This window comes from Eutrigla gurnardus (genome assembly GCF_963514095.1).
Source record: "Eutrigla gurnardus genome assembly, chromosome: 12".
NCBI classification, from domain to species: Eukaryota; Metazoa; Chordata; class Actinopteri; order Perciformes; family Triglidae; genus Eutrigla; species Eutrigla gurnardus.
In genome coordinates, this window is record NC_139926.1 from 19,186,338 (window position 1) to 19,199,309 (window position 12,972).

General features: G+C 43.4%; 1 protein-coding gene across 1 annotated transcript in view; it reads left to right on the forward strand.

Moving 5' to 3' along the window:
- Positions 1–12,972, forward strand: part of LOC311021498 (myosin-IIIb-like) — a gene marked incomplete at both ends in the record, with an annotated part of 14,945 nt that continues 1,973 nt past the window's right edge. The window contains 14 exons of the mRNA XM_084022102.1: positions 1–5; positions 246–401; positions 2,877–2,961; positions 3,051–3,167; positions 3,700–3,804; positions 4,278–4,480; positions 4,552–4,650; positions 4,734–4,848; positions 4,936–5,062; positions 5,388–5,598; positions 6,377–6,524; positions 7,745–7,898; positions 8,041–8,129; positions 8,241–8,370. Of these exons, the coding sequence (XP_083878228.1) occupies positions 1–5; positions 246–401; positions 2,877–2,961; positions 3,051–3,167; positions 3,700–3,804; positions 4,278–4,480; positions 4,552–4,650; positions 4,734–4,848; positions 4,936–5,062; positions 5,388–5,598; positions 6,377–6,524; positions 7,745–7,898; positions 8,041–8,129; positions 8,241–8,370 (1,744 nt within the window). The remainder of the gene's footprint in view (positions 6–245; positions 402–2,876; positions 2,962–3,050; positions 3,168–3,699; positions 3,805–4,277; positions 4,481–4,551; positions 4,651–4,733; positions 4,849–4,935; positions 5,063–5,387; positions 5,599–6,376; positions 6,525–7,744; positions 7,899–8,040; positions 8,130–8,240; positions 8,371–12,972) is intronic.

The following is a 12,972-nucleotide window of genomic DNA, read 5'->3' on the forward strand; positions in this document are numbered from 1 at the left end:
ATGTGGTACTCAGACAAACAGATTAGTGACCCCCCCAGACTCAAAACCACAAGGAGCTCCCTGCTGGGTGTGCGTGTCCTTCACAACTGATCCCAACAAAGCAGCTTTCCACAATGTTCAGGTGATCGCAGTTTATCCTCGGTGGTTTAATTCAGATTTTAAGATTGGGGGGGAAAAAGAGGAGTGATGGATAATGTTGGAGGCTTCGTCTGTCTGAAAGCGCTCTGTTTTTTTGTGATTGCAAGGTGCCTGATAAAGGATTTCGAAGCACGTCCATCCGTGACCCACCTCCTGGAGCATCCCTTCATCAAAGAGGCCCAGGGCAAAGAAGTGGCCGTCCGACAGCAGCTCGCTGCCCTGATCCAGGAGCAGCAGGAACTGGGCTGCAAGACCAAAACCAAGTAAGTCCCTCAATTTATTTATTTATTTTACATTAGGAAATTGCAAAAAAGCCGGTCCCTTCATTTTATGTGCCGCTTTGGAGATCTCTGCACTGACGGAGTGGTGATATTCTGTGTGTCCAGTAGGGGGCAGGGTCTCATCTTGTTACACTCAGACGTGAGGATGAGCCCCAGTAATGGACATTACAGTGTGTGATTAAAGAGAAGTTAGGGGAGTGTGACTAATTCCGAGGGAGTGATTGTGCTGACTAACCTTCGATTAGTAAACGGCATTTAGGCCAGTGGATGTAGACGCCGTACGACGGGAAGTCCTCCTCAACGAAGCCAGTCCTCATGATAAAACCAATAATCCGGTAAATAATAATCTGTTCAGGATTGATGTTCTTCAGAAAACGAGACATCTCAAACCTTCGTTTTCTTTTCTGCTTAACACAATTAGGATTATTTTGTTTACATAAAATAGTTCCTTAATATATGGATATGAAAAGACAGAGGGATGTGATTTCATTTTATCCTAAAATGTGTGATGTGTGACGGCGGCGAATGACGGAGCAGAAAGTCTTGTGTTATTTACTGGAGAAATACTGACTTTGCCAATGCTTAATCTCGGTATAAAGGAGTTCACTGAACCTGCCCTTGACTGAGAGTCTTGATGTTGTGCCAGCTCTGTTTACTCCAGAGAGTGTGCAGAGTTTGGTTGCCTGAGCCTGATCCCGAATTCCTGTCCACAGTGAAAGTGGATAATGGGATTAGGAGCTTGTAGGGCGAGAACGGGGCTCGCCCGGTTTAGTCTCTCATGCTCCAGATCAGCACACAATGACTCCAGATAAGAATAAAGACATGGAGAACTTAAAAGTAGCTGCCGTAGGTGGAATAGTGTGATTTACTTCAAAGCCGGAGAGAGGGGGCTGGAGGTCTCCAGTCCTTCTCCAAAGGGACACGATGGCGAGCGTTTCCCCTTCAGAGGGACCACATATTGGGCACCGCAACTTTATTTCCACGCCGTTGGATTTACACTTTATTCAGAATACGACATTAAAACAAAGGCAGAGGAGGAAACAATTCCTGACCTGAAGCTTGAATATTTCTATTCCTGATATGATTGATTATTTATTATAATAGAATATAGATGCATCTTGCAAATGAGAGATTTTATTGTTTTTCAGTTTGAGAACCAGAAGTCTTTTGAAACGTATCTAAAGCTTTCAGTCAAGAGGAAGGCTTCTTTTTCTTAATCGTCAACAAATTCCATTTAAAAGACCCAATAATTTGTTGTGATCAATACTCCTTAACATTTAGCCCCAAGCCCATTCATTCCTAGTGAAGATATACATACTAAAAAAGTAACAAAACATCTGGGCACTATCATTTTTTTTAACAAACATTACTCAAAATAGACTAAAAAGTGCATTTGTTGTGGACAATTTCCATCTAAATCTTATCTTAACACACAATTGGTCAAAAATAAAGTCAGCATACTAATATGTGACCCATTTAGACTGAAGAGTAAAAGAGGTCATATGAAATATGGTCGACACAGTTTATAATAATACAATATAACTCAAATCACAAACGTGGTGCTAATGAAGTTAGATTAAATCACTTAAGAGCCTTAGTTTGGTTATCATCATTAGATGTTTTTGTTTAAAACTGCAAAACTTTGAAACAAAATTCTTCTAAAAATGAATAAAATAAAGACCTTTGATTATTATTATTATATTATGACATTATCATAATTGTCAATTAACTTTAATACATCACAAAACCCTTTAAAACTGTTTTGAGTGTTTTTTTTTTGCTAATTGATAGCTTTTCATTAGAATAAACCACCAGTTTGGAACTGACTCACAGTAACCAACCAAAGATTTATGAGCAGCTAGTTCAACTCAATCCTGCTGGATATTGACAGACGCCGTATGTGGGATTGATTTATAATAAACTACGTGTTCATCGCAATGACACTGAGTGCAAAAGTGTGACTCATTGGTGTTTTTTTTATGACGATAGATCTCTTTGAAGGATCAGTTTTAATCTGATCAGTTTTAATCTGATTCCATGATGACAGTCAGTATAGAATATCACCAGCCACGACCTTTTAGAGTTCATAGAAATGGCTGATTGTGCATCTGCCCGCATATTGACACATAAAGCAGTAGCCACTCAGACACAGCTTCTGCTTTGTTTCACACACTATGCGGCGTCCCCTGAGGTTTTGCCCGGGCCCTCGGAGGCAGCTGGCTCTGCGTTGACCTCTGCCCACTGGGGGCTCATTGGAGAGTGATAGGTCAAAACACAGATGAAGTGCAATCACGGCCTGTAATAATGGGAGATGTGTCCTCGGGGAGAGCTTTAAGGGCTTCAAACAAACCTTGGAAGTGACTGGGTCCTCCCATCCAGCCAGTCAAACTACAGTTTCTCCTTTGGTGGTCACTTTACAGCTTTCTGAGGCATTATCATGTCCTTGGCGTCTTACAGGCATGAGCGGATCAATACCCGTAAAACCCTCATAATAGAGAGCTGTCCCGACGATGATCTGGTGAACCTGGAGTTCTTAGATGAGGTAAGATTTAACACACTTATCGGATAACCTATCGATCGCTCTGAGGCGCGATGTTCTTAATGCCGTGTGTGTGTTTTTATTTTTCTCAGGAGATAATAATCAGCCACCTCCACAAGAGGTATGACGAGCTGCAGGTGTACACGTACGTCGGCGACATCCTCATCGCTCTCAATCCGTTCCAGAATCTCAGCATCTACTCTCCCCAGGTCGGTTATGGACCGGTTACACCGATGTTCCCGCTGGCTTCCCAATCACTATGGGAGCCATGACAGATTGCCATTGATCCTGGCTTCGTGTGGGGCTTTATTTGTTATAGTCAAGTATATGAGTCAGTGTTTATTATAAAACCCAATTAAGAATATAATGGTACTATTATGAAATGTATTATATCCAGAGGATTAGTTTAGTAATCCCCTGATTTTTCTCTCTAGCGCCACCATCAGGTCTTCATTTCAGTTTGTCCAATATTTAACAGTACAATACCAAACGGATGACGTTCCCCATCAGGTCTACCACGTATCTAGTGCTTATTAGAAATTGTTGGCATGCCAACCTGCTGAAGTTCAACATGATAGCATGCTGACATTAGCATTTAGCTAAACACAGTTATATAACAGAGCTGATTAGACTCTTGGAGTCGATGCTTAATGTAAATCAGGTGAACATTTGATTAGATTTTTGTTGTATTAATTCCATCTGAATATAATGTCCCTTGTGTATGCACGTGTCTTCTCCTAGTTCTCTAAGCTGTACCACGGAGTGAAGCGCGCTGACAACCCTCCGCACATCTTTGCTACTGCAGATGCAGCCTACCGAGGCATGGTGACCTTCTGCAAAGACCAGGTACTCCACAACAGACATAATCTGATGAGTGGAGACTCGCATTGGAAACTTGATGAAATAATGATCGGACTCTGGGAAGAAAATGATGTTTTAAAACGTTTTTGATGGTTGTTGCAGGACATTTTGATTGCATCCATCTATTTTTTACTATAGAGGTTAAATGCACTTTTGGCAAAAGTGTCTGTCATGCTTTTCTACAAGACTTTTACATGGTTAAATAAGACATATATGTAATGTGATGTTTTAATCACTACATTTTGCTTCCTTATATTTTAGTGCATCATAATCAGTGGGGAGAGCGGCGCGGGGAAAACGGAGAGCGCTCATTTGATTGTTCAACATCTCACCTTCTTGGGAAAGGTCAAGTAGCAGGATGGCCATCCTGTCATTGTTAAACGTGTTGAATATTGTTAGAATCTGGAGATTATGGTTCATAATTACAGTTCGTCACAGAAACGTGTCGCTGCTTTCAGGCAAACAACCGGACTCTGCGTGAGAAGATCCTGCAGGTGAACCCCCTCGTCGAGGCCTTCGGAAACGCCTGCACGGCTATCAATGACAACTCCAGCCGCTTCGGCAAATACCTGGAGATGAAGTTCACGCCCACCGGAGCGGTGATCGGGGCCAAGATATCCGAGTACCTGCTGGAGAAGTCGAGGGTCATCAAACAGGCCGTGTACGTGCTGCTCCGGCTCCGCCCACCAGACGTCCTTTTGTCACACGTCTGAATGCTTTGTCTTCTTTCAGGGGGGAGAAGAACTTCCACATCTTTTACTACATCTACGCTGGGCTTTACCACCAAGACAAGCTGAAGACGTACCGGCTGCCTGACAGGAAACCTCCCCGGTTAGCACGCTATGACGTTGACATCTCTTTCTCTGTCCGTCACGTTGAAGCATCAGTATTGATACGTGATTGTGCACCTGCAGGTATATTGACAGCCAGCACTGCAAAGTGATGCAAGACATCGTCTCCAGCAAACTGTACACCGAGCAGTTTGACGCCATTCAGGAGTGCTTCCGAAACATTGGCTTTACCGAAGAGGTGCTTGAATATTCCATCAAATGTAAAACACTTCATATATGATATGCCATAATATTTGTCTTTGTTGTCTCTTTTTTTTTTTTTTAGGAGGTCAACTCTGTTTACAGAATTCTCTCAGCCATTTTGAACACCGGCAACATTGAATTTGCATCCATCACATCCCAACACCAGACTGATAAGAGTGAAGTGCCGAACGCAGAGGCTTTAGAGAACGGTGAGATACGGCACATGATGTGGTCTGTGTTGGAATAGAGGGCGGAGGACTGTGTTCACAGGTCTCTGTGTTACGGTTTCTATGTTTAATGATTCATGTTTTGTGTAATAGTTAGTTTATGATGCATGTTTCACTATGGCAACAGCATATTGAGGTATATTGGATAGGTGTGGCCATTTTTATCTGAAAATAAACAATTCATATTTTGTTAACCAGAACATGCATATGTCACAATAATATATCCAAAAGCATATCCATTTTCTGGAAAAGCGTAAAGAAATGGCATTTCGCTCTTATTATACGCTCCCTCGTCTTTTCCTCTCAGCTGCTTCTCTCCTCTGCATCGGCCCTGAGGAGCTCCAGGAGGCGCTGACCTCCCAGTGCGTGGTCACCAGGGGCGAGACCATCATCCGCACCAACACCGTGGACAAGGCCGCCGACGTCCGCGACGCCATGTCCAAGGCCTTGTACGGACGCCTCTTCAGCTGGATCGTCAACCGCATCAACTCCCTGCTGCAGCCCGACATGAAGATCTGGTGAGTGGTTGATGAAGATCCGGCGTTACACCCGTTGCTCCCTCGCCTTCGATTATCTCGAGCGGTCACGCAGAGTCTCTGCAACGCTCCGATGACCTTTGTGGAAGTCTGCCGGAGGTAGATGCAAACATGCAGAGGAGAATATCAATGGGCGAGCACGAGACAAGCAAAAGGAGAGCAAAAAAACAGTTTTAATAAATTTTTGATACGGAGTTGCGTGCAGAGAAAATAATGTTGGGATGATTAAAAAGACTTCAGAGAGACTGCAAAGAGGCTGTTCATTGATCCGAAAGAATCCCTTCATAAATATGAGCGTCTACTGTCAGGGAGTCGTCGTACAAAAGCCAGAGCGCTCCAGTCATCTTTGCCGTTTCCTTATTGCCATTAACAACCCGGTAGCCGGGGCGAAAGGTGACCTCTACATCCAGCGGGTAATGACTGTTCATGAAAAGTAGCCGCTGCACGCGTTGAATATGAAACGCAGGGTGTTTAGTCTCCGTGCTGCAGTGTAGAAGCCAGTGTTGTTTGTGCAGAAAAATGACTCGAGGTTAAATCAAGAAAAGATGGAAATAAAACCATTCAAGAACCTCTGACTTTGTGAAAGCAGATGTTTATGACTTCTAATCAGACTACCCGACCGTCCAGACCAGACTCTTTATTTGGGTTGAACTTGGATTATCATTAAAGTTTTATCAATTAATACGCCTGCCGGGGATTCGCTTGTTCCGTCACATAGAAGAATTAGTTTGTTTGTCCCCCTTTTTTTCCTCCTTTGAAGTGCCGCGGAGAGCGGCATGAATGTAGGAATCCTGGACATCTTCGGATTTGAAAACTTCAAGAAGAACTCCTTTGAACAACTGTGCATCAACATCGCAAATGAGCAAATCCAGTTTTACTTCAACCAGCACGTCTTTGCCCTGGAACAGGTGAGTCTGACACACAGAGAGATTATTGATATAGTACGTCTGCGCGAACACGTCGTGTTTATTCATGTCGCGTAACGTGCGTGAAATGAATTCACTCCTCCGCCATAACACTGAAGATAAACATTCCCTTTAAAACACTTATGGAAATCATTCATTTTAATATTATTTGTGTGTTTTCACATCCATCAGGGCGGAGAAGCTCTCAACATTTCGCTTTTAGCCGAGCTGTGATGTGTAAAGGATTGTTTATACATTTACGCGCCACCAAATTGCACTCTTAATTGATTTGATGAAGTTGTTTACCCTGAAGTGCGATACGTTTTTATTTTCCTTGATGGAAATGAATAGACATTAATCAAGAACCAGCTTGCTATAATGCCTTTTAGTCTGGCTTATCCTTGCAACAGTCCTTCTAAAGGGAAATAAATAAAGGAAGAGAAGAGCAGTTTTATTCATATAGCACATTTTATGACTTTTAAAGTAAAGTCATCTGCTTTACATTTAAATGCACACAGCGAGACGCAAATTAAGATTCCAATAACATCATTTATTGAGGCAGGATTTCACACATAAAATCTGATGTGAATTAATTTATATTTATATAGCACACTCCAGGACCAGAACTGGAAGTGACATTCACCATTTACACATTAATTACAGCAGTGATCATTGAAAATTAGGCCTTTGAGTCTGTGGAAAAGTTCCTTTTCCACAAACAAGTACGCGCCGGCCCTGATGAAGGGCTGCTGCTCTGTGGAAAAAGGGCTTCTCATTTGGTGTCTTCAGTCTCGCTGTACACAGAAACTGATTATTCAGAGTTAATGACTTAAACATGAAGACGGTTTAGATCTATTGGTTCCACTTTATTTGTAAAATATATATTTAAAACAACTTTTTGATCCCAAATTAAACAGATGCAATAATATGATATGACTCTGGGTTATTTGCAAAGAGAATTAAATGATGAATAAGTAAGTGGCTCTATTTGTTAGTTCAGTGCTGTGCTGTTTTATGCATTCAGTAAAAGACTCTATTATGCTGTAAACTTCGGCAATAGACACAGCCGGCTGGAGCTGTTTGGTTTTGTTGATTAGAAACTCCCCCCCAACACACACACACACACACACACATGCACAAATCATATTTAGCCCAGATTGTTTAATTAGGTCATTTAGAGAAATCATTAACTAGATTGTTCCACATTCACTGGTTCTAATTAGATGGAATACCAGAGCGAGGGGGTGGATGCCAGTCTGGTGGAGTACGAGGACAACAGGCCCATCCTGGACACGTTCCTGCAGAAGCCCATGGGTCTGCTGTCGCTGATGGACGAGGAGAGCCGCTTCCCTCAGGCCTCCGACCAGACCTTAGTGGGTAAGACTGGAGCTCCTCCTACCAGCAAACGAGCAAAGAAGCATGAAACGTGAAAACAAGGGGTCAGAGGTCACTGCATCTTTGATCTTTCCACACATACTTTAAAATGTTTTTTTTCGCCGTTCTCCTTTCTTACCAACAGATAAATTTGAGGACAATTTGCGCTGCAAGTACTTCTGGATTCCAAAGCGTGTGGAGCTTTGTTTTGGGATTCAGCATTATGCAGGAAAGGTATGAAAAAGAGTCTCCGTGATTTCATTGATATAGGAAGAAAAACCGACCGTTTACATGTGGAAATGACGAGTGGCGTTTAGGGTTTGTGTCTCGTGTCTGACTCGGCAGGTGATGTACAACGTGAAGGGTTTCCTGGAGAAGAACAGGGACACTCTCCCCGCGGACATCGTCGTGGTTCTGAGGACGTCGGAGAACAAACTTCTGCAGCAGCTGTTTTCAAGCCCCTTAACTAAAACAGGTATGCTACAATACAGGCCTCTGTGAATATAAATACATCTCAGCCACTAACGGGGGGCATTATTCTACCGCCAACCACAATGGAAATGCTAATGGAACTTTTCTTTGAGACAAACTATTGTGAACAATGCGGCGTCCTGACTGTATTACTCCAGTGTCTCCTGCTTCCATAAATGTTCAGGTAAGTGGGTTTCTTAAAGAAGCGGCTCCCATGCGTCTCCTGGTCCCCCCCCCCTTCATTTCAAGCCCTCTGTGTGCCGCGCTCGGGTAAATCTGCAGCCTCCATTATCTCTTGAGAGGCTCAGCTCTCTGCACGGCGCTCTGTTTTTATTTTCACTAAGCTGTCCCTCTTGGTTTCCCACGTCTGAATGCTATCTACAGATTGTGGGTGCAGTGGGATATTTTTATGATAAGTTTTCTAAATACCCGGGGGATGAAGAAACAGTATTTATGGAATACAAAAGCAACTCTTCCCACCTCTTTTCTGTTGGTTAAAATGAAGGTAGAGTAATGTGCTCGTCATTAGCCGCGGCTGAGGCCTCCTGGTCACTTGACTTAGCCGAAATGCTAATAGATGTGTTAAATTATCAGATTCCCACTTCCTACTTTATTTCAGCTAAGCCACATTGTGTGATTCACTTCCTTTTTTTCGGGGTGGGTAAATGCTTGCTTTCAGTCCCAGTGGCATTAAAAAGAAGCTTCAATTCACAAAAGGCACCTTAGCCGAGGCCCCGGTAGGAAGCTGCGTGATGTGTCTGTAAACTTCAATTGCAGGTTGTGCACAAGGGAGCCTTCAGCCACTTCCTTTCTGCAATTAACAGCTTGAGAGGAGTACACTATAAAAACAAATTCAGTGAACACTTAACTCCGGTGCACAAAGGAACTGACTAGATGCTACGATGCGCTGTAATGTTTAACTGCTGCTGACATCAGTGTCCGTTAGACCTAAAAGCTTCTTTATTTCCTCTGCGTTTCGTCCGCCCTGACATTCAAGTGGATCAAGTTAATGTGATGATTTGTCGCAGAAATAAACTGTTGTGTTGTGCAGTTTGAGCCCTTTTATCCCAAACAGCTCTGCCATAGCTCACAATGATTATTTTTCCCTTTGCATGTTCATTTAAAGGCAATCACACTGAAATATGCTCCAAGTCAAACCCCTCTGTTATTTCTTTGGAGTTGGAGGTCCAATTTTCCCGTCGCAGTTAGTGAGACTGCAGATCATCTCATTAGATAAAAGCTATGAAACGCTCCGCTCCGGCTTATCGTTCCGGAAAAAGATGGAGCGCCGTTTAAAGTGAGATACAGTATAGCATAAGAAAATTATAAATCTATTCTTCAGGGTGAAAATTTGTGGGGGGATTTAATTTGCATTTTACTTCACATTATAGATTCACTGTTATCTGTGAAATTACCATTATCTGGGAAGATCTGATGGAAATCTGGTTTACAGCAGGGGTGGTTCCACACTCTGGGTCACCTCCTCTCAGTGTCGCCACTAGGGGACACCCTCGCAGACCTGCAGACCTGACGCTGGGATGGAAGGAATACAACGGATCCTGAATGTCAAACTACACTCTAACATGCGGAGAATGCTAATGTTTCTGCTGGCACACATATCAAACAGTGCAGTGACACAGGGACAATTCCTCCAGACCACATAATCTTCCCCTACGTTCTGTTTTCTATAAAAAAAACAAAGAAACTGCTGACACAGTCCATATTTATGCAATATTTCAGGAGACTATTCCTTTTTTTTCACATGGAAGATTAAGATTGTGATGGTCTGCGTATCAATGCAGTTGGTATTTGGAGAACAGTAGGAAACTTAGCAGGGCCCCAGAAAGTAAAAGGCTCCCAGGCAGTGAATAGCAGGCCACTTGAGCCCTGCAGAATGTGGGTCCTTGAGGCTTGGACATGTGGTGGTGTTTTGTCAGAGGAAATGGGATGTATTTGCATGGACAAATTCATCAGAGCTAGGGCCTTTCCCAGATCGGGGGGATCACAGTGTTTGAATTGGCTGGGCTCAGTTGGGCCTACCAGGCAGCCTGCGGATACAGTATGGTGTGTGTCTGTGTGTGTGTGTGTGTGTGTGTGTGTGTGTAGCCACAGGGCACACACACACACACACACAGCATCTCAAGACTGCCAGTCCTTTGTCAGGCCACACTGAAAATGGAGGATGTGCAGAGTGACATGTGACCTGTGAAAAGTTCCCAAACAGTAGAGTGTAATATTCTGTCTTTGCCAGAGTTATCACTTCATAATCTATGCTATATGTAGAAAAAACTGGTACAATTTGTTGTTGTTCTTTAATTATTGTTATTATTATTATTATGCAGGCCAGCTGAGCCTTTGAGATAATCATGTAAAAATGTACGTAGAGCTGCAGATGCACACATTTTGTACTTAAAAGTCTGATTTTTATGGAGCATGACAGATTTCACACCTGGAGCGTAATATTTATTCTACTTTAAGATGACTTAATTCAACATATTTCCAACGCCCTCCCAAAAAAAATGTTATCAGCCAGAAAAATCCTCCCTGTGTGTTATGTATTTATGCTTTATGTGATTGTGATTCTGTGTTTTAAAAACCCTCCCCAAGCCAGACAACCATGACTTAAATCTGTCTCATTAAGGAGGAGAACTGAATGATGTAAATGGATGTGATGCATTCACTCAAATGCTCTCTTTTTGAGGTGCTTGTTTTGTGTTTGTTCTGACTTTGGAGATTCATATTTTACACACAGAACACATCATTGGCTTAAGATATGAAGCACCACCCAACTGCTTATAAAATAGTTAAATCAGCTTTGATCTGCTACCAGTAATTTACACAGTAATTATTTAACAGGATATATATTGATGTAACACTGCTGCTGTGCTGTTTTACTATAATACTGACCTATAAAATAAGACCCAGGGGTTATGAGGTCCAGTCCGTCGTGTACATCCAACAATCTACATAGCTTTTACGTGCTTACACGAAGCCGTGGCTGCAGCTCCGCCGTCCTCCGTCTCCCTCCGTCTCCCTTCATGTGAGGAGATCCTCCTGTGTAGAAATCACAGGCCTCTCCCAGCGATATGACACATTTGGCTCTTTGTTCTCTCCCAGTCGAAGCCTTTTTTTTTTCATCCCAGTGGGCAGACGCCAGTCTTTCCCTAGACTTCCACACACCAGACTCACCAAGCAGCACCGTTGTTCAGTTCCTCCCCTAATCGTGGCATTGGAGAATGTTTTGAGTCAGCAGTGGGGATTTTTTTTTTGTTGATCGCCCCGCACATCAACAGCATGCAGCCAGTTTTCCTAAGTCACATGGTACAACATCCCTTTTGATAAATGCAACACTGTGTTGTGTCACTAAAAGCCAATTACACCATGCTTTTTGATGATTGATCTGCTCTGACAGTAGTGGATGGCATTTAAATCAACAGCCCCCGGAGCCATCTCTAGGCATAAACGGTGGTGGTTATGGCGGGTGGGGAGGGTGGCGGAGGGGGTTATGGGTGCTTTAATCTCATTTGCTTGGGTGCTGAGTTGAGTTTCTAGATCACATGTGTTCAAAAAGAGAGCGGGAGAGCGCCGGAGATATGGAGCGAGCCTCTGCTCACTCAGCTCAGGAAGGGCTGCTCTCTCTCACAACTTTGATTGTCCCCCGTGTCGACAGCTCGATCCACAGCTTCTGAAGTACAAGGCGCACACTGGCACTCATAAAAGCGTGTAGGGAGGTGTCATATTGAACGCCGGATTGCTTTTTAATCCCGAGCACATTGACTATTCTTGTCAATAGAACCCCAATACAACTGCCAGCTTGAGCGTTTTTTTTTTTTTTTTTTTCTCCTACAGGATTCTTGCTGGGCTTAATTTTCAAAGTGAACGCACAGATGCCAAGGAAGGCTTTTTCTCTATCTGCCCCCCCCCCCCCCACCCCCCATCCCCTCCCCACATGCTCTGTCTCACTCTCTGTGTTTGTCCTGGAAGCCCATGCCAAGAGCAACATGCATGAAGCAGAAATGATCAGTGGGATGCTCCGCCGCCGCCTGTTACTCAGGACTGAACCAGGATGGGAAATATCCCCCCCTCACCTGCTCCTCTTTATTATTAAACTTTAACACAAAAACTCTTCTTATATTTCCATCATATGTCTGCTCAAGAGAACTGACAAAATGACGAAACTAAAAGCATATGTGGCCTTCTTCTGGAACTGAATCCACCGTCAAAGAACAAGTTTTTCTTCTTTTTCTTTGCTCGTTTGAATAATTAGAATCCACATCATTAGACAAGTTCCCCACTGTATCTAAATTACAAGGTCCTCTTTCAGGCCGGACATCACAGGTGTTTCCCTCGGTTTCATGTCTCGGGAGACGGGAATCTTTGAGGATACTGACTATTAACCCGCGCTCTAATCATCTAGTCAGGAGGGGGTACGAAACCCGCCAGAAGAATGAATTAATACGACCCGCCAAGGAATACGCGAAGAAAGCAGCGAGTGTCCGTTTGCGAGGCTTAGGTACAACTGTCACAGTGTCTCTCATCGCGGGCGCAGCCCCTTCATCTCCCCTTGATGGTGTCATGGAAGTGAGAGGCGTGAAAGCGCAGTGAC